This window comes from Chaetomium globosum, genomic scaffold, assembly GCF_000143365.1.
Source record: "Chaetomium globosum CBS 148.51 scaffold_4 genomic scaffold, whole genome shotgun sequence".
NCBI classification, from domain to species: Eukaryota; Fungi; Ascomycota; class Sordariomycetes; order Sordariales; family Chaetomiaceae; genus Chaetomium; species Chaetomium globosum.
In genome coordinates this window covers 2,779,445-2,799,680 of record NT_165979.1, presented here as the reverse complement: position 1 = coordinate 2,799,680, position 20,236 = coordinate 2,779,445, and the positions used below count along the sequence as shown (strand labels likewise).

Here is a 20,236-nt window from a genome sequence, read left to right as displayed (position 1 = left end):
TGGTTTCGTTTGGTGGGCCAGATCCGGGGCGGACGGCGTGGTTGGGGCAAGTACTGTGTTAGGTAGGTGGTAGGTGGGAAGCGTTCTCCGGGATCTTGGGAACGAAAGGTCGGGTTGGAGGATTCATATGTATCTCATCCCGCACACGGGGTCAGCCTTTGCCGAGACGAACTGGGGACTCCAATCAGGGGGGGGGGGGGGTGTGTAGGTCGGTCACTTTTCGTCTTGAGCATGTCCTTCTGCAGTACCGCTTGTTCCCCGGAGGCACCTTTAATCACAGCCAGACATGGGCCTGTGCGTGTCAAGTTGTGGCGTTTGTACTGTGCTAACGCAAACGGCTGGCTTTTGCGGGGAGAAGTTGGGAGAAGCTGCTTGGTCCTGTTACGTGCGCCGAAGGCCAGCCATAACGGAGGCGGGACGGCGAGGGACCGGGGTGGCATGCGCTAGCGCCAACCGGGGGAGATGCATTTGTGGTGGACAAGGGTTAGGCTGGGGGTGAGGGGGACGAGCGCTGCTCTGAGGTTGTTGTGGAGTCGCACTCGAGGACCCCTGTGCAGGGTTGCATGGACTCTTCGAAAGAAGGCGCGTTGTGGGGTGCGTTAAATGTCGCCTTTTTTTTCTCTGCATCTTGGGGTCGCCCTGTCGAGCCTGTTGAGCCTGTTGAGCCCGTCGAGCCTGTTCCGGAAGTGCCCAAGCTGAGTGACTAACGGTTAGCGTGCGAAAGCGGGCGTGGTCCTCTCAGCGAGCGATGCCGGACCGAGGGACCTTGGGACCTGCACGCTCGCTTTCGGGGGTTCTGGGGTTCTGGGAGGCTGCATGAAGCGATCCATGGATTGTCGTGTCATCGCTGGCAAATGGGCAACGACGAGCCACGGCATTCACACACACCGTCGACCAGCAAGACCTGGGAAGATGGTGGGTCGTCGGGTCCGGGTGTGGAGGAGACGGAAGCAAATGAAGGAGGGTTTGCCAACCAGAGAAACGCGGGGGTGGGGTTTCTGATCCCAACCGTTCACTGGGCCGCCTCTCTCTGGGCGACCCTCGACCTCCGCACCTTCCCCTTGGCTTTGGAATCTTGTCTTCCTTCCAGTTTCGAGGGTTTCCACACCTCACGATCAGGTTTCCCAACACATGCTCTAACATGTCGGACACGTCCTAGACATGTAACACCGACATGGGCTTTGAGAAGGCGCGCGGATTGGTGCGCAACAGAGACGGGCATTGACGGACATGGAACTGCTGAGAGAGTGTGAGTCTGAGACAGGACACACAGGACACAGGAGACAAGCTACAGGTGGTCTTTCTCTGTCGCCGTTGCTCCCAGATTCGGCACCGGCAATCCATGCAAGGGTCCGCGCAATCCCCTCGAAGCTCAGCTCGGCAACCGCCGATCATCTCGCCCAGCAACGGTTCGTGGTGATGAAGTGCACGGTCAATCAAGGCCAAAACCTCGCCGCCGGGCAAAGGGAGTACAAACATTGGCTGGCTAGTTGGATGGTGTGGGCGAGTATGCAACCACCTACACGACTTGACTACATAGGTACACTCGAGTGGGTTTAAGCCTGCTCTCATGGAACGCTCTCTCTCCCGTTCGTGCAGCTCTTCTCGTTGGCGAGCACTGGCGTGGTGAGACACACACCCTACCATGTGGCCCGGTTTCTTGACTTCACCTAGTCGATTCGGACTGGTTCGCCAACTGGTTCGCCCACTGGTCCACCCCTCCGACGAACTTGGAACTCCAGAAACAGAAACCCAAACCAGTCGATGCCCGTAATGGGACAAATGGCTAGCGACTCGCGACGAGAAGTGGGAAATTCAGCTGCGGTCGAGCCGCTGACACAGCAAGCCACAGCCATCAACCCTGCACCTTCCATCTTTTTGCATTCGCCTGCACAGGAGTTAATTATTTCTTTTCTGGAGCACACATTGTCTCGCCTCCCCACAATCCATTTTTACTTGGTAACTCAACCATGTGCTCAATCAATTCGCACAACAACCACAACCCAGGCTTAACCAGGTAATCTCATAGCTGGGTAATCAGCAACGCACCTCGAATTTCTCTTAGGCTCCAAACACAGCCGCCTCTCTAAAGCATTGCCAAACTCGGTGACTCTTGATTTAGCATAAATCCGGCAGCTGCGAGCATCGCTCCTCACAATCTCTTGGCTGTCGAACCACGTCAGCCCCACGCTCGGGCTCTCCGCGGTATTCGACCAAAAAGGGTTCGTCGTGGATGAGGAGAAGCCTTCGAGAAGCTCCTTCCACCCCACATCGGGCGAGCTCTTGGTCCCAAGGCGGCTCAAGATCATCGCGCCAGCAACAAGCGCGCAGACGGTCTGCACCACTGCACCCACCTGGGATGAAGGCGGTCTCGCTCTGGGCCGTGTCTACAAGCATTCCCATGCCGAGCCCATCCAACCAGACGGGATACGAATACAAACTGACCAGTTAATCAACTCTGCCGTGCCGCCTGCCTCTGCCGTCTCGTTGTCCACATTTCCAAAAGAAGGAGTCATGTGAAGATGAATGGATGCTTACCAGCCTCCAGCTTCGCAAGCCGTAAAGGACTCCCTCGCGGCAAGGGAGTCAGTCGCTGCGACGAGTCCCGTGAGCACCACCACGATCCACTCCGGGATCGCCACCACACGCCAGCTGCGAGCTGCCTGACCTGCGGGCGGCGTGTGCGTGTCGAGTGAGCAAGGAGGCAAGCCGTGCGTCCTCTTTCAGCCAACTAACCGAGAGGATTCCGAGATTGGGGGTCCAACAGGGCAGCAGGGCATCAGGGCAGTCGGGCGACCACGATGATGACAATGGCATGGATGGCAGGATCTTCTGCCGTCGCCCAGACTCGGGCCAAGCTCACCGGCTCGCCAGGGGTCCTCCAACAACACACATCGCCATCCGAAATCACAATCTCGGGCGCACAGACGTGCTGAGAGAGAAACTCCAGAGAACTCCTTGCTGTTCCTGTCCAGGATCCACCTGCAACTCCACTCCGCTCACCTCGGGTCGGTGCCATGACCCGACCGTCTGCTCCAGTTCGAGGCCATGGGGCTGTGGCTGGCAAAAACGTTGACGGATGGTGCGGTCCGTTATTTGTGTGGCTGGTCTCATGCTGGGCCTCTTCCAGTTACCCCCCTGTACTCCGCACATGCAGGCGTCGCGCAGCCGAGCGCGTTAGTCGTCAGTGGCTTGGTACAGAACAGTTCTCTGACTGGGCACCAAAGGAGGCTTCGGTCCGAATACTTGCGATTAAACCCTTGTACTTCACCACCATCTCAGCAGCGGACCGAAGGCTATGGGGAAGCAAAAGACGAATATCGGGTTACAGATCTGTACATACAAGTCCAAAGTAACCTCGACAGAAATACCGGCTTCCGACCAGGCATGCCGAATCAAGAACTCCGGGGATGGCCAGCCAAATGCCTTGATTACCGCGGAAGAGGAAAACCCTGGACAACGTCTGCACGCACAGTATGCACGAGTGATGGGAATCCAAGGCTCATCACCCTCACCGAAGGTATCCAAGCCTCCGTTATCCCGTCCTCCGTAATCACAATCCGCACCCGGCTCGCCACAACGCGGAGAGGGGCCCGCGGGCTGCTCTCCCACACGTCCGCGGTCACTGGCAGTAGTATACGAAGTACTTTGCTGCCTTTCGGCAACCCGACCTCCTGGGATTTCGGCGCCTGGCCGTGTCCCGCGCCGTCCCCTGGATAGCCGAGCGGTCATGGGACTCTTCAATCCACCACGATATATTAATTAATCGACACCCGCCACCATTGTCACCGAAGTGGCTCGCCATCTAGACCTCGCACGCCCAGGCTGCGGCGATACGGGAATCGATATTGCAGACCCCTGTGTCCAACAGCAAAAGACGTTATTGTTAGCAGCTGCGGTCCCTTCCCGTGCGGCTCCTCGGTGGCCCTGCGCGGCACCCCACGGCTCAGGACCCCCCCACCCGGTCCTTGGCCCCGTCAACCACCGAATTCTCATCCGCATAGGAAAGCTATGGCCTCTAATCGCCGTGGACTAGGCCTCATGTCACACATGGACGGCTGAGGAGGGCCAGTCAGGCGCAGTAATCCTCGTGATCCATCGACCACCCGCGATGATATCCCCGCGATGATGTCCTTGGTTTCATCTCCGTGGTTGTTGCTAGGTAGCATCCGAGGGCGGTCGTTCCATACACGCCAAGCCGCGGGGGATGTGCGATGCCTCTGCCGGAAACCCGACCATTGCCGACGGCCGTGGCTTTCTGACAAACCCGCGAGATGTCAATGGCAGAGGGCATCTCGCCCTCAAACAATCCCACAGACAACCAAACCACCTAATAAACAAGTGATGATATTACAGACACAGTTGACAGGTTTCTCATTTGGCCCGGCCCGAGCATCGGTTCGGGTTACCCCTCCCATGCGCTGCAGATCGAGCATGTCAACCACATTCTTCTAGAACCAATATATTAGTTATCTATCTCGCGAGAGTGGCCGACAGCTACAAGACGCCATTGAGGCCCCAGGATCCCCGCACCAGGTCCCTTGTCGGTCACAAGTCTCGACCAGGTCGTGTTGGGGTCGCCCTCGAGCGATGCGATAGCGAGCCAAGTGGTCCGTGAGGCGCCCAGGTGGTCTCGCGAAGCGTGCATATACAGATGCGGTCGGCAATAGCCCGTTTTAAGGTCTCGTCCAGCGCCGTTTTCCTCCCCGATGCGGATGTTGTCGCGGAGTTTTCTGCACAAAAAACCTCTCTGCAGGCCCCCGTCTTCACCGTGAAGCGCCTACGAGGTCCACCGACCCCTTTCATCTCCAATACTAGCGGGCCCTTTTTTGCCCCCGCGTCTCGCTACGAGTGCCAATTTCATAACCCTTGAAACAGATGCATCTTGTCGTCAGAGGCGGTCTCCGTCATCCACAAGTCAGCAGATGAGCGGCAGCATGTGTTCTGGATTGAGGATGCCGGGCCTTCAATGCTTGGTCCAGCTCTGCCTTGTCACGTCACCAACCAAAAAATGTGGTTTTGCCATCCTGGGCCCGATGTGTCCAAATCGGGGCTGCCGTTACACTAAAGGCTTGTGACATGCGGCTAGTCTGGAACCTTGTTGGTTTCTCCTTTCTCTTACCTTAGCGCGCACAAGCTCTCGCGCCCGGTGTTCTCGGCGGACTTGTCGCGAGGCGACCGAGACTGCCCCCCACACGAAAGACAGAGCCAAACCACCACCAACAGCAACCGAGACAGCTACCACCGCTGAAACGCCAGCCCAGCAAGCCACCGCAAGGCAGTACGTGAATGCTGTCTCGTTCATATGGGTAGAGACAACAAGTCTCAGTCGCAAACATAGGCAGGCATCACAGAGCCCCGGCGTCTGACCAGCTCCGTACCTCCGAACACCTGCCGCTAACACCGAACAGTCCCGGGCCGTCAGCACCGGATCGGGATGCTGCCGATCCTCCCCCCCTCACGCTCCCCTCTCCCCGGTCAGGCTAACGTTAGTGTGGTGGGTCAACAACAAGAGACCGGAGCATCCCGCGGCTTCCATCTGATCTCTGAACTCAAAATTCCTCCCCAAAAGCCACTCCATAACGCTATTCGACAAAGTGCCCACACTGTGTTGACCCCCTCCCCATCCCCAAATCCACCCCGGGCCCGGCGCCACACCGCGAGGCGATGGTGATGCATCCGTAGTATGGGGACTAACAAGAGATCCCCCGGATCTGGATCCGCGCGTTCAGGGAGGGCTCAGACGGAGGCGGCCGCGAACGGACAAACCAAGATGAAAAAATATCATGTCCTCTCTCCAGACCCTGCACCGCGCCTCCAATCCCCTGACAAACATGACAGCACCAAACCCCCATGACATGACAGACAAGGCATGGGCGTTTGTTGGCCTAGTTCACCATGGCTGTCCGTGTCCCCTCACTCACGCACTGCAGAGCACAGCACAGACACCGAGAGAGAGATCCCCCACTTCCCTCCCCTCCCGCCCGCCCAGACCCACGCCCACGGTTGCCGGCCGTTCGGTTCGCCAGCACTGCCGGACCAACACCCCCCAAAACGGGGTTCCAAGCCGAAAGTGAGGGGGGGCGGGCGGATGATGGGATGTGATGGGACGAGGAACGAGATGCTAGATGGGGAGATGGGAGATGAGAAAGGGGGGGAGAGTGCCGGATCGATCGATTTTGCGCGCGTGCGCCCCTGGCTTGGCAAGATGCGATGCGATGCGATGCGATGCGATGCGATGCGATGCGTTGCGATCGACCGCGTCGCTCCCGGTTTCACATCTTTCCTCTCCTTCGAGATGCATGTGATGGGTGGGAAGGCAATACCGGGTTAGGCATGAGGCGGCTGGGGGGGAGGGAAAATTATTGTTTTACATACTCGTTGGAGAAGGGGAGGTTTTCGCGGGGTTGGTGTTGGTGTTGATGGGCTGGTTACTTGCTTGGTCAGGTCACTCTTCACAAGGTAGTAGGAGGAATATTCATGATGTTGGTAGTATGTACAGTAGTCATGTCTCTTTTGAATATTTACTTGTTTTGGTGTTCTTGCCCTTCTCAAGGCTCACTCCTCGCAAAACCAACGAAGTTGTAGGATGAACCAACTTTTAGTGGGTTTGGATTTCTCTAAAACAAGACGCAACAACTAAAGCCAAAGAGAATGCAAATCTAAGCCCCCCTTCTTTAAAAAGCCAAGATCCCGCTCTACTGCTTGAACGAGACAAAGTTGGGCATGCCGGCGACATCAGTCTCGGCGACGACCTTGCCGATCTTGCCGGTAGTGACGTCGCGCTCAAAGATGACGACGCGGCCGTCGGACTGCAGGGCCGAGGCGACGCGGCTGCCGTCGCTGTTGAAGGAGAAGTGGCGGGGGTTGATGCCGCCAGCGGGGGCGGTCTGCACGTGGGTGAGCTGGCCCTCGGCGTCGATGGAGAAGGTGATGAGCGGGTCCGAGGCGACCTCGGTGCCGTTGGCGACGGTGTACGAGAGCTCCCTCTCGAAGCGGGACGAGACGGTCAGGAAGTTGCTGTTGGGCTGCGGGTTTGTTACGTTAGCATGTGCGGTTGGGTTACTTGGGCGCTTCGAGTGATTCACTTACAGCAAGGAAGATCTCGGCGGCAGCGGTTTCCTCCGGGAGCGCGTCGGTGGCGCCATGAGTGGTAGCGTTGTACAGCTGAGTGAAGGTGAGGGAGCTGTCCTCGTTGTAGGCGACGGAGAAGCCCTGGAGGAGGTTGGAGAGCTCGCAGACGACGTAGAAGTAGGTGTTGTCGCCGGACTGGTAGAAGGCGCCGTGGCGGGGGCCAGTGCCACGCGCAAACTCGTAGCTCGGCTGTCAAGTCAGTTAGTATCTTGAAATCCAAGACGGCCATGGACAATTACGTGGCACAGGGTTTTACATACCTTCTCGGTGTACTCCAGAGTCGCCTTGTCCACCTTGAGGACACGGATAAGATCGGCACCGAGATCAGGGAAGACGAGGAACTCTCCGGTGGGATCCAGGATGGCCTCGTGCGGCCGGGCCTGCTCCTGCGGCGGAGCAGCGCCGTCATCACGGCCGGGGAAGACCTTGGACACGAGGGTCTTGATTGCCGCGGGGTCGGAAATGTCGAAAGTGTCAATACCGCCACCAGCACTAAATTCACGTGTTAGCCGCTTCTCCTCTCCGGACTCCGGACAATGTATGGTTGGCCCACTGGCGGAACGGGTGCCGGACCATACAAGGGGGTTGGTTTCAGGGGGTTCGGGGAAAAAACTCACTAATCAGCAACAGCCAATCCACGGCCCTCATTGCCGTAGACGATGGTGCTCACGGGGCCCCCGACTGTCTTCCCGCTGCTAAGCACGGTGAAGGAGGAATCGGCGCCGATTTGCAGGGCCGCAAGATCGCCGTTTTGGCCGCCCCAGGCCTCGTTGACGCAGTAGAGAACGTCGTCGACTTGGGTCAGCCACGAGGGGAAAGGACCGCAGGTATCAGAAGTGGCGACGGATGAGAGCTTCGAGCCTTCCAGCTTGAGGGTCAAGAGCTCGCCGGCACCGTCACCGATGGGGTAGGTCGTGACCCAGAGGGTGTCGGATGTGCTGCCGCCGCCGCAGACCGGGGCGGCGGTAGCGAGCTGAAAGCCGGCCCCGAGGGCAACGGCAACGCCGTGAGAAGTCCGCATGGCGTCTTTTAGAAAGGTTTAGTTTGGCGCTAGTTGGTGCGGCGCTTTCGGGACCAAGATATCGGTCGATGCGGGTATTTTTTTTTTTTTTTTTTTTGCTGTCTGTGTGTTGCAGCTCGCGTTGGTGGTCAAGTTATGTTATTTTAGTTTTCTATGTTGTCGAAAGAATGTCCGGGGCTATCGGTAGGTTTCTGGGTTTTCGGGATGTTCTCAGATGAGGCGGACAACACCCTTCTAATAAGCGCCTGAAGGAGTGTCGATCGTGCCACATGGCCCTGTGTGAGGTTGACAAACGGCACAATAGGCGCTTGTCCCGGCCCGCACAGCTCAAAGGTGCCCCCCCCTGGACAGGGGGGCATCGCATTGTTCATTGCGCCAAATGAAAGCAAGCTATTACAGCCGGTTCCAACCCGCATTGTTGCCATTGTCCCGGCCCCCCCGCGTTGGTGGATTGTTCGGTGGCCAACGGTTGATGGAAAATCAACATCGGAGAGGCTACCCCTTGCAACAGTCATCAATTAGGGAACGGGAGCACCTGTGCCTGGTTCCGCATGGATGAGATCGGACGGAGGCAGCACGCGGCGCAGCTTTCCATTGGGGAACGGGTGGAGGTCTTGGAGACCACCGACAGCCAGTGGGAATCGTCCATCGCCGTTAGGCTGCTGGGGCCTTAATCTATCCGGCCCGGTCGAGGCGGGATCTAACCCGTTGGGGTCCTGGCGGCCTCGAAGCGATGAATCCTTGGGAGAGCGAGGAAGCAGTGGGGGAGGGTTGATTGACGACGAAACGCCGTCGGGGCAGGAACCGGGTTGGGGGAATTGACTGGATGAGACCCGCTAGAAGGCGCATGCGAGGAGGCTCGGTGGCTCCCTACCAACCTAAGGTCAGATGGAAGGCGCATGCTGCACTGCATTGCATGCACAATTGGGCTAACTATGGGCAATGCGCTTTGGGCTATGAGCTACCTATGGGCTATGGGCTATGGGCTATGGGCCATGGGCTCTGAGCTGTCCGCGGGTGTTCCTTCCGTGTCGTCCAATCCTTTCGGTCTGAGCTCGAAAGAATGGGCAAGAATGGAAACTAAGCCAGGCAAGTGGGGCCCAAGGGGATCCTGCAAGGCGGCGCATGCAGGGGCGCGGCAAGCCAAGCGCGCGGAGAAGCGGGGAAGAGCTCTGGAAGGCCTGTTGTTTGTTCTTCCCCTGCGCTGGTTGTCTGGCTGTGAAACAAGCGGCCACACACTCCCATCCAACAATCCGACGCTGCCACACTGGGAGAACGCCGCCAACATGGAACTGACACCCAACGGGGGACAGCTGGTTTCAAGGTTGGTTGCAATTAATAATTGTTTGCGTCTTTGCGTCATAACGAGTCGACCAACACACACTTGAGGTGTTTCTGAGGCTGGGTCATCGTTTTTGTTTTTGTCTTGCCGAGATTTGTCCAACTGGATAGTTATTGTTTACTGGTGCTCCAGTTGCTTTGATTCCCTCACAGGTTGAGGTGGCCTGGTTCCTGGTCAACTCAACGCCAAAAGCGGCCTCCGATATCACCGCAGTTGATGTCAAGTTGTCACGAGGAACACCACTGACAACCATTTGAATCCTCTTCTCGGACTTCGCTTCCCCAAGCCCGGAATTTCGGGGCCTGGTTCCAGTAGTGTCCGATGAACTCGTACGTACTCCAAATAATAAAGTTGGCACCTCAATCCTCCAAAAACCGACCCTGTCCCATTCAGGTAAAGGCTTTCCGCGGGCAGCTGCAGCTTCGATGAAAGGAGAAGTTGAAGCCCCGGGAAGGAACTGTAGCGGAGCCGAAATCGGCACGACGAACCGCATCCACAAGCACATGAGGCAGGCCATGGATGCCTCGGCGGTCAGGCACGTGGAGGACGGGAATCACGCCTCAAGGCGGAATACGGTTTCTCTTTGATCCGAATTGAACTTCCAGGCCCCCAGGTCCCGTCCTGTCCCGTCGAGGGAGTTGCCAAGTCTTCATTCACCGTTTACGGTACCACCCACCTCCAACCATTTTTTGGCTGACCCAAACAAGATTTGCCATTTAATGTTAACAGTAAAAACGCATCACCTGTTGCTTATCTTCCTCTTCCATCCTTCGCATGCCTCATATTCTACAATGCCGTTGAAACTGTCGCACTAGAAACCGCCATAGTGTAGGTCTTAGGAGGTCGAACCCAACGACCGAGTTAACCGGCCAACAGTTATCGCAAACGGATCCCAGGTTGTTGTTGGCTTGGTTTCCATTTGTCTCCCCTGCCACAACTTCTCTTCAGTCAGTCGGGGTTTCTTTCCCTCTCTCGACATCGTGGCGTCAAACTCAAGATCCGCAAACCCTGTTTCTTGCGGACCACTCCACAGCTCTGAAGTATGTACGTCTATGTACATACATGTACACACACACTTCGTTCGCCTCCTCTGACAAGATGGAAATCCTTCGGTGTCTGAGCGCTCGCCAGACTGCATACTGTGTAATCCACAATTACAATTGCCCACAAGAAAACGGCAGCATCAATTGGCATCAACCACCACCTCACACCCAAGCTAAAGAGTTAGCGCCGGGACTTGCTCTGCTCGCGCCCCCCCCCCCTCCAGTCACTCGCCCGCTGAAGTTACGCAGTCTTCTCAAATCCACCACAACCACAAAATCACAATTTAACCGCTTTTTTAGCCGTTCCCAGCCAGTCAGCGGGCGGTTCGTGCGACCCACATTCTTCTTTCCGCCCGTTGTCAGTGGCTTCTCAACCACCGAATCGCTCACTGATCAACGAGGTCGGCCCATGCAGCTGGCGACCGATCTGGACAAGGCTGGCTGGCCTTCCTGCACTTGGGGCCCGGCGAGCCCGCACTCCACTCGCTTTCACAAGGAGATGGGGGCCCTTCGGGGTGGATGCCCTCCTGTGTCGAACTTTCGTGGAACGATCGGATGGTCGCTGGCTGGCGGGCTAGTAAGCTGGGCGCAGAAACGGGCGTATTCTTCAACCCCCCCCCCCCCCCCGTCGTTGAAGGGCCCCCGAGATATACCGTTTTGGGGTCTGTGGCCCGGTCCAGGGTGTCGTCCTGGTGGCTGGGGGCCCGGGCCCGGGAAAGAAGGGTGCATGCTGTGTAGATGTGGCGGGTGATGAACTGCGGGTGTGGGACGGGGGGCACCTGCTTCTTCGCCTTGGTGCGAATGGGTTTAGTTTTCCAAGGTGTGATGATGGCTTGACGAGCAAAATCAGGCTAGGCACGGAAACGGTCAAAGGCAAAAAACATCATGAAATGAGTGCATGATCTTTTTGCGGGGAAGGTATCCGTTAGCGAACTCGTGTATGATCCCGGCGCATTGCAGCGTCGTCTTCGCCCATCATCAAACCCCATACCCCAAGTAGCTTACCTCGATAACAAACGCCGTCGCATTGATAGTACCACACAACCCCAACCCAATCACCCCCTTCTACGAAGTACACTAGCAGGACCACCACGACCTCAACCGTCACCTTTCCAACTCCAGCCCCAACCAAAGTATGCCAGAGACGAGCAAAAAGAGCGGGGGCGAAGGAAACCCAGCGTCACTGCCGTAAATTAAACAATTACCGCAAGTCAGGAACCGACATCAATGGATGCTACCGTAGGAAACCCAGGCCCTGCCGTTGCGACCAAGTACCGAATTACACACATGCCGTTGTGACAGCCGAGCAAGGAGGCGACCAGACGAGCAAGGGGCTTGAGGTTTGGTGTTCGGGCTCGGGGTCAAAAAAGAGAGAAGGCCGTCATCGCAGACGACGACATTGGCTCGGCTTAAACAACTCCTTCGTAACCAACCTGGAAACCGGAACCGAGTTCCAGTCTTTTGCAAACCAAGGCCGTCTTTGCCATTTGGCGATGCGCCGCGAAGCGCCCCGCCGGGCTTCCGCCGAAAACGGTACACGCAGGTTCCATCACAAGGGGGTGAACAAACAGGTCTTGGGAAACGGTGATGTGGCTTGTGTTGGTGAGGATGTCGCATGGCGAAGATGCATATCACATTCCAACGGTGGGCTCAACCGCACAATAGATAGAAGAGGAATATCTAGGCAAACGGCTTGCTTCATCATCCGACTTCGAAATGCAATACCCGTAACCAACAGCCAGCCCTCGAACACACAACGCAATGCACCAGCCAAAGATGCCCAACCAACCGGCCTCTACCATGCGATAACCAACACCCCAGGATAATCCGCCCAACCATGTAAACATAAAACGAAAGGTAAAGTAAAGGGTATCAAATAGTAACAGTAACAGGTGATACTCAATCGCCACCAGCCCCGGACTCCACGTTCTCTATCCAGCCCCTGACCGCCTCGCGCAGGGGGCTTTCCCTCTCCCTATTCCCAACGCCCGCTTCCAACTCCTGCTCTCTCTCTCCAATAACGTCCTGAATAATATCCTCCAACGCCCCCAGCAACACAGTCTTGCACTGCGACCGCGGCACCTCCTGCGGGGTGGTCGAACCCCCGGTCCCCAAAACCGGCAGAAGCCCTTGTGTCGTCGACGAAGGACCGGCACACCTTGAATCCGCGGACACGGACACTGTCACTGAGCTAGCCGAAACACTATCTCTCCTCCCCGTCTCTCGCTCCCTCTCCCGTCGCTTGCTGGTCGACCTAGACGAGCTTGTCGAGCTAACTTTGCTCACAGTCGTCTCGGTGCTTGTTCCCGCAGACGCAACAACGCGCTCCACAGCCTCAATAAGCACATCGTCAAAGGCTACGATGGGCTCTACAATGAATTCTTCTTTGAGCTGGACGTCAAATACCGACGGCGGCGGATTCGACGACGCCGTAGTTGAGGTCGTGAGTGGGGTCGGTACCGTTGCAGCGTTGTTCGACTGCTGCTGCGTATGCTGCGTGTGCGGGCTCAGCCTGATTAGGCGCCGGTAACGTATGCGTGTGATGGTGAACGTGGTTGTGTCGGCGACGATGGTCGATGTGACATCGATCCATTTTTCAGTAGGGATGTCCTCGGGCGAAGATGACGACAACGGGCGTGGAGGAGTTGGCTCGGCGCGCATCGATTCCTTGATTTCTTCGAAGATGTCGTGCTTAGCCGCTGGGAGAGCCTGGAGCACGAAGTCTGGGTGGTAGTGTTGCAGCCAGCCGGCAACGTTGAGCGGGACATCTCCGTCGGCAGCAAAGCGGAAAGATTGCTCGAAAGCGTCGAGACCCGTACCGAACCCAGAGGCGGAGAGATAGCCACTGCTTGACGGCGAGCTTACAGCGCTCTCGAACGAGGTAATAAAGTCTGGCAACGGGACATCAACGTCAATGACTCCGTCATCGATATTAATCGACGTCTTCACTGGGGACTCATAAGCACTGGACGGGTCCGGGGTCCTCTGCACTTTTTGCGCCACTGCTGCTGGCCCGCAGGGGGCCGGGGCGTCGGGGGACGGACGCGGTGGTGGTGTGGGATCTCTGGGCCCAACAGTCTCGTCGTCGCGGGCATCACCAACTGGGCTGCCTGTGGGGCCTACCACCCCTAGTTCCGGTGGCGCCGTGTTAGGGGATGCTGCGATCAAAGCCTTCCGTGGCTTGTCTGGCGACGTAGAGGTTCCGTTTTGCCCGTCGCTGGGCACGGGGGACCTGCTCGTCGAATCTCTCCTCCTGGCACTCCAGAGGGTGCTGATAACACTCCACCTTGAACTCTGCCTGCGTTCACCGGCTGTCGAGCCCTGAGACCCTGGGCTGTCATCTCTGGTGAGCCGCTTCAAATCATCTGCAGCGATGCTGTTGCTGCTGCTGGGGCGACCCTGGGCGAAGAGCTCGGCTCGATGAGCGGTAGAGAAGTGCGGGATACTAGTTTCGGGCAGGATGGTCGCAGTGGTGGCGGCGCTGCTCTTTCTCGTATGTAGGTCGCTCCCGCGAATCGGCAAATGGGTGGTCCGAATCGAAGCAGCATCGGAAGCTCGCCTTTCATGCCTGCCTTCCATGCTTAGGTGCGCTAGGGGAGGGGGGACGGCTCCTGGGCGGACGTTGTGCGTCTGCAAGCTCAAATTGCGAGAATGTGACGGCATGCGCGTGCCTGTCCGGCGGTTTATTTTCCTGCGTAGCGACTCCTCCTTGAGGATGGGGACAACAAAAGATGGAGGCGACTGGGAAAGGGCGCCAAAGGATGCCGGGGTGCTCGGTCTATGTGCTTTGATTCCGGGTAGCTGCTGGGATGCTGGCAGGAACGCTGACAGCAGAAAGACCAACCGCCGCGCGGCGATCTTATCGTCGCTCAAGATCACCGTTCGGGACGGTACGAGAGTGTCTTCTTCTGACCGGCCTTTATGCTGCTGAAGGAGATGACGCCGACGGTATGCTGGCGGGCTCAGTGCTTGGAGCCAGTCAGTGTGGGTTGCGAGGAAGCCTGTAAGCAGATTGAAGAAGAAGAAACCTTGCTCCTTTCCGCCAGCCCACTTCGCCATCCAGCGAGCCTCCTCACGCCAGATCGGCCACCGGTTCTGGCCAGTTGTCACCCGCGAGGCACGAATGCCGGCAACGATCCGGGTCTTCGCGGCATCAATCTCAATGCTAATCTTCCGGTTGTCGAGTAGACAGTTGGGAAGCAGCGTAATGTGTTTCGCGTTTGTCTTAGGCATCTTGACTGGTTGTCCATCCTCGCTGCGCCGACCAGGTGCCGAGGCGGCCCTGGCCAGCTGGAGAGACAGGGCAGGAAGCGGATCAGGAGACGCTAGATCAATTTGCCTGAGCATGGTAAACAAGGTGTTGGCAACCACGGTTTGTAGATGACTCAAAGTCCGCATAATGATATCCCAGTGTTGGGTAATAGCATCGATCTGATCCTCCATGTCGTTGCCATAGCTCGACTCTAGGGACTCAGATCCGCCAAATCCTCCCTGGCCGACCAGTGTCCAACCGGAGCGCCGGGTGGAGCTAAAAGACGACGGAAAGGAGTCTTGTTCGGCATAGGAGCTGGGCCCTTTGAAACCGGAGCGTAATGTTGCCGGGACGGAATGCGAAGATGGAGGCAGAGTAATGATGAGGGCTACCGCGTACATGGGCGTCCTTTTCTGCCTCGGCTGAAACCGCTTTTTCTTAGCTTTCATGTCTTCGCCACTCTGCGGGAAAGGATAGCCTGATGCTTCCTCGGAAAAGCCGCCTTGGAACGATGGCACGTCTTCTTCGATGGGAAGATTGACAGGGAACAATCTCGTTATGAGGACTTTCTTCCTGTCCTGGTTCCGGCTTGGTCCTCCGGGCGCGGGAGGTGCGGGAAACGGCGGGGGATTTTCAGAAGAGAAGGATTGTGAAAGCCGGCTCGCCCGCATAGTAGATCTCCCCAACGAGCCGCGGCCGTCCCCAAACATGGGACCCGATTCGCTCGGGCGAACATCCGAGGGCACAACATGGACTTTGGTCGACGTTCCCTTGTATGCCATGAGCTCTGAATTGCCAAAGATGCAGCTGGAAAACGTAGCCAGCTCCTCGCGGTATTCGCGCCATGCGCGCTGGGATTCGCTTTCCACAAAGGCCTGGTTACGGCTGTGGACCGAAGGCCTCCTGTCGAAGGCGCCCTGCCGAATCTTGGGGCTGCCGGGTTGGATTATGATGGGACGCTGCGAATAGCTGACGCTGGGTTTCCGAGGGGGAAGCAGGAGTCCGGCGCGGCTCTTGGACAGAATAAGAACCGGCGGTCGCCGAACCGCGGTCTAACGAGGCGGGGGCAACAGGCGGGGCGGGTTGGCTGTCATACAGGAGAGAGGCTGCGACGGAGCTCAAGGCGTCCTGCATGATGATGAGACGGACATCGCGCACGTCAAGCTCGATGTCGGCATTGTAGTCGTAGGCGTTCGTCGTCGATCCGGTCGGGGTCGTGGCACCACTCGATAGAGGATACAACTGGCTGACGCGGTGCTCATACAGATCCTGGGGATCCGGGAAGAGCAGATGTCGCGTGTGAATATCTTCTTGAACCGACTCAAGCGGGAATGGCCTCTGTGACGAGGGCTGGGGTGAGGGCTGGGCCCCAGTCCCGGAGCCAGTGCCGAGGTTGAACAGCTTCCCAAGCATTCCAAGTACTTGGCGAAGCCGCGTGAAAGTGAGGAGCGGAAGTTTCCAGGAGTTGGGCAACGGTCCGTTTCAGCAGTTCAGACGACAGCGAGGCGTCGGAGAATCATGGTCGCCGGTGGGGATGGCATAGGCGCCATGCGAAGAGGGTTGTTGCGAGACGAGTGAGGCTGGAAATGTGGAAGGTGGGCAATATCGAGCGGGGCGTCAAATGGCATGACCTGGTGGGATGAAAGGATGAAAAGTCGTCGTCGTGGGGTGAAAGAGGTCGCGTGAGGGCCCCAGTTCCGCCGTCGACGAAGTGATGTGCGTCTCAGCCCTCTTTTTCTTCTCTCTTGAGTTCTCGACACTAGTTGAACCGGCCAAGGTGAGAACGGCTAACAGGGGCAGCCAAGAGATCAACGGCCACTGTGAGAACGGCTCATTCGACGAGATCTGCTCCCAACAAGGGTATTCCAAAGCTAGGTCGTGCTGTCTCAAGCACCACACAATGCCAAACCAGCAGAACAAACCAGACAGGGCCAAAAGGCGAAGGCCTGCGTTGTCCGGAGCGACAGCGGTTCGGCCGAGGACCGGGGCGGGTTGGGAGTGGATAGATATAACACGGTAAGAAGCAGGTCGCCCTTCTTCCGTCGCTAGGTTCTCTCTTCCCGAGCGGTTCGGAGCACGACCAGCGGCACCCACGGCAACCCACAATGACGAGTGGGTTTTAGCAGTCTGGTGGAGAAAAGCGGCACGCGATGAGGGGCTTGGCCGCGAGAATCGTCGCGGGGAATTCCCAGGATAGCAGGAGGGAGCGGCGAGAAGCAGCGAGGGGAGCAACCTGGAAGGGCCGAGAGGAGCAGGAGAGGTAAGGGATCACAAGGAAGGAACCTCCACTGAGAAGGGGACTCGAGTGGAGTAAGTGGAAAGTGCAATCGTGCAAGTCGGCGGTGGAGTGGAGTGAGGGAGGAGGAAAGAGGGAAGGGTGATGACGCTTTGCGCGGCTCTGGCGTCTGTCAGCTTCAAATCTATCAATGCGCCGAGGAGCATTCATCAATTGTTTAAACGTTTGGCGGGTTTAGCAGGCGAGCCAGTGTCGCCCTTTGGCTCCTTTGGCTGTTGCGTTGCAGCTTTTGCGGGGGTCCCGGGTCCAGAATGGCGGTGACGACGAAAGCGGCGGTTGAAGTCCGCACAGGTCCGCGTTGCGCGCCCAGCTGCGGCAGGTGCGCGGCATGTGGGTGACATGGGCCCCCGACACTGAGCGGGTGGGATCCGCCGGGGGGCGTCGGCTTCGCCAAATCGAAGAGGCTCGCCCAGACTGCTTGCTGCACAAAAGCGGGCCCGCTACGACACTTCTTTCCCGCAATTTGCTGGTTGGGCAGGGCTGCACAGACTCGAGGAAGGCGCCTGGAACCCAAAAATACCATTCAATTCGCGGAACCTTGGTTGCTGCTCGGGCATCTGTAACGTTAACCAACCGACTTGATGACTGACAGACGGGCGGACGCTGCACGACACACGACCCCCGCTTCCGTGGTCCAGTGATCGATGGAAGCCACCGACAAAGTACACGATCTGGGAGAACGCAGTGAAGTTGTGACCGGTGGGTTTCCTTTGCGAAACAACCGCGATTTTGCTGTAGTTCCAGAGGCCAGTGGAAAAACACACTTCCGGGCGAGTCAGTTGCATCCATGGAACCGTTGACTTTTAACGGCAGATTACCCCCACTCACCGAACTCTGTCCGAGGGTATGTTTGACGGCAACCTAACCATACCACCAACTCACCGAGAAGCAACCATCAGAAAAGTCGTTGAAAAACAACAACCTAGGAAGTCGCCAAAAGTGCTGCCGAAAGCCGCCAAGTATATGGATGCCGGCTATTATCATGGCTGACAAAGGTTGCGGCGGCCCGTCTTTAACTAGTCGGCTACCCTTCCGAGCCGTCCCAAGAAATATCCACACGGTGGGTGGGTGGGCGGCGCGTGTCTCTGTGAATTTATTGTTTGGCTTCATTATTCTTTCTCAGGCCAAGTCGTTTCGCAAGACGAAGAATTTCGGGATGGCGACTTCTGCTGTTCTCTGGGATGGATCTCGATTGACGGTTGTGGCTCGGCCAATCCTGGCCCTGACTTCCGTCGTTCCCTTGTATCAGGGATCAGGCATCTGGACAGAGCCAGCCAGCCACGAGGCTGTTGGGATACCGGGGCTGTTCCGACAGCCTGGCTCCAAGAAAGTGGTCTCGCGACCACGGCTTCACCGCCAGAAAGCCGCATTGCTCACTCCCTTCCGGCAATCGATTGATGGGCTGGCACAGGCTGGATAGGACGCAGCCACAAGGCAGCGCCCAGGCCAGTGTAACCCAAACTCATGATCTCAAGACGGCCTGTCCTTGTCGCCGCCCATCTTTCCGTGGTTTGGCAAAAAGTGACATACTCGTCGCTGCCACGATGTCCAAAGCCTGCCAGCCGCCTAGATAATAGCCTGTTTGTTCGTCGGCCCGCAACTCGAAACGATGGCGGCCACTAACTTGGTCAGTGACGGCATTCTCCCAACGGCTGCCGATTGTTCCCCTTTCCGTTCCCTTTATTTGTGAGGGGGCTCTCTGCTTCGGTCCACACAAAGGAAACGATCAACGAGACGACACCATCACCACCCTTCCTCTTCCGTCGCCGCGTCGAAAGCTCGAGCGAGAACAACGCACCGTCACACATGTTGGCCCAAGTGCATCGCACACCTTTCTCACCTGCATTGGCTTCTCTTTCGACCTCCCGCCCCCCTGTACTCGACAAGCTCAAATGCCACACAACCAATTACGACGCTGAAGCAGGCCTAATCTGGCCCAATAGGGAAACCAAGCCTGTGACCTCATCGCAAACCGCGGCCCAAGATAATGCCCCCCCCCCCATCATTTCTTGTGCCGCAGCCATGCCGCAGCGAGGTGACAAGTCAAAAAAGAGAGGGTGCAGGATCCGAATCGCTGCCCAAACCCTTATGTACAGGGGGTACCCCACTAGTTCTGTCATCGAGTTTCCGACGCTGACGAAGGATTCGAGCCAGCTTTCTTATTTACTTGAACAGTTACCCAGTTGCCTGGTCTCCGGTCGATGGATTTCATAAGCTGTCAAGCACTTCGTACTTCGGATGTGTTCCTGATGCGCGCGTCTGTCAATCTCGCCAGGCCTGTGCGACCTCCCCGTAACCTGGAAAATGCCGTATCTCTTACGTACAACTGCGGCAAGCGGAGGAACTTGTCACTGCAGATGCAGGCCGTGATCCCGGCCTCGCCCGCAAAATCCCAAGATTGAGCCTGCTCGCATTATTGACAATAGCCCCGCCCCCACGTCTAACCCCCCGTCCCTCCCCATTCACTCCCTACCTAGCTCCGACGCCACGGTTCCGGGCCGCAACGGCCAAAGCGAGCATGAAACAAACGAGACAGCAACCCTCCCCTCTGGCTACAAATATGTCTGGAAATAGGACGACAGGGGTTCCAGGTTGGGCCACCAAGCTCGCTCCGGAAAACACCCCCAGCACGGCGAGACGCTGCGCACTTTCCGCAAGGCTGAACATCGGGAGGGCCAGATGAGACGGAATGTGATCCGCACCTCATGGCGGAGTGGTAACCTGCCACACCAGCGAGCCGAGACTCTCAGCTGACGAGACATGGCTGCTGCGAAACTGACTCCTGCATAGTGCAGTCGGGGTGATACGGCATTCGGGCCAGTGACACAGTCCAATGCTGGCCTGCCATCGACGGTATATGCCATGTATGTGTGCCATGCGTAGACGAAGCCATGAGAGAGCTGAGCTGAGTAAAGAAATCATCCGGCAGTTGGTTGCATAGCCGATGTCGCATACGTCACGGTGCGTGTGCGGTCACAACGAGAGGTTAATAGGAGTATATCTACTTTGCGTGAAACATCTTGCCATGTCTTCCTTATTTTCCGCCAAGGGCGTGATGTCTCGAGATAGGAAGGGGGAGGGCATCGCAGGTTCTCAGATTGTTATCTCCTTCGGAATCGCTCCTCGCCGCCGCCGAGCAATCATAAGG

General features: G+C 57.4%; 3 protein-coding genes across 3 annotated transcripts; all 3 read right to left on the bottom strand.

Annotated features, from left to right (window-relative positions):
• Positions 1–1,670: 1,670 nt before the first annotated feature.
• Positions 1,671–4,294, bottom strand: CHGG_04630 (uncharacterized protein; the record flags this gene model as incomplete). The annotated part of the gene is made up of 7 exons (XM_001223843.1): positions 1,671–1,888; positions 2,015–2,387; positions 3,200–3,296; positions 3,404–3,452; positions 3,516–3,738; positions 3,819–3,858; positions 4,191–4,294. The coding sequence occupies 7 exons, from the start codon at positions 4,292–4,294 to the stop codon at positions 1,671–1,673; spliced, it is 1,104 nt and encodes a 367-aa protein (XP_001223844.1).
• A 2,404-nt stretch (positions 4,295–6,698) lies between these two features.
• Positions 6,699–8,155, bottom strand: CHGG_04629 (uncharacterized protein; the record flags this gene model as incomplete). The annotated part of the gene is made up of 4 exons (XM_001223842.1): positions 6,699–7,028; positions 7,093–7,323; positions 7,395–7,626; positions 7,752–8,155. The coding sequence occupies 4 exons, from the start codon at positions 8,153–8,155 to the stop codon at positions 6,699–6,701; spliced, it is 1,197 nt and encodes a 398-aa protein (XP_001223843.1).
• Positions 8,156–12,439: 4,284 nt separating this feature from the next.
• Positions 12,440–16,205, bottom strand: CHGG_04628 (uncharacterized protein; the record flags this gene model as incomplete). The annotated part of the gene is made up of 2 exons (XM_001223841.1): positions 12,440–15,803; positions 15,889–16,205. The coding sequence occupies 2 exons, from the start codon at positions 16,203–16,205 to the stop codon at positions 12,440–12,442; spliced, it is 3,681 nt and encodes a 1,226-aa protein (XP_001223842.1).
• Positions 16,206–20,236: the final 4,031 nt, after the last annotated feature.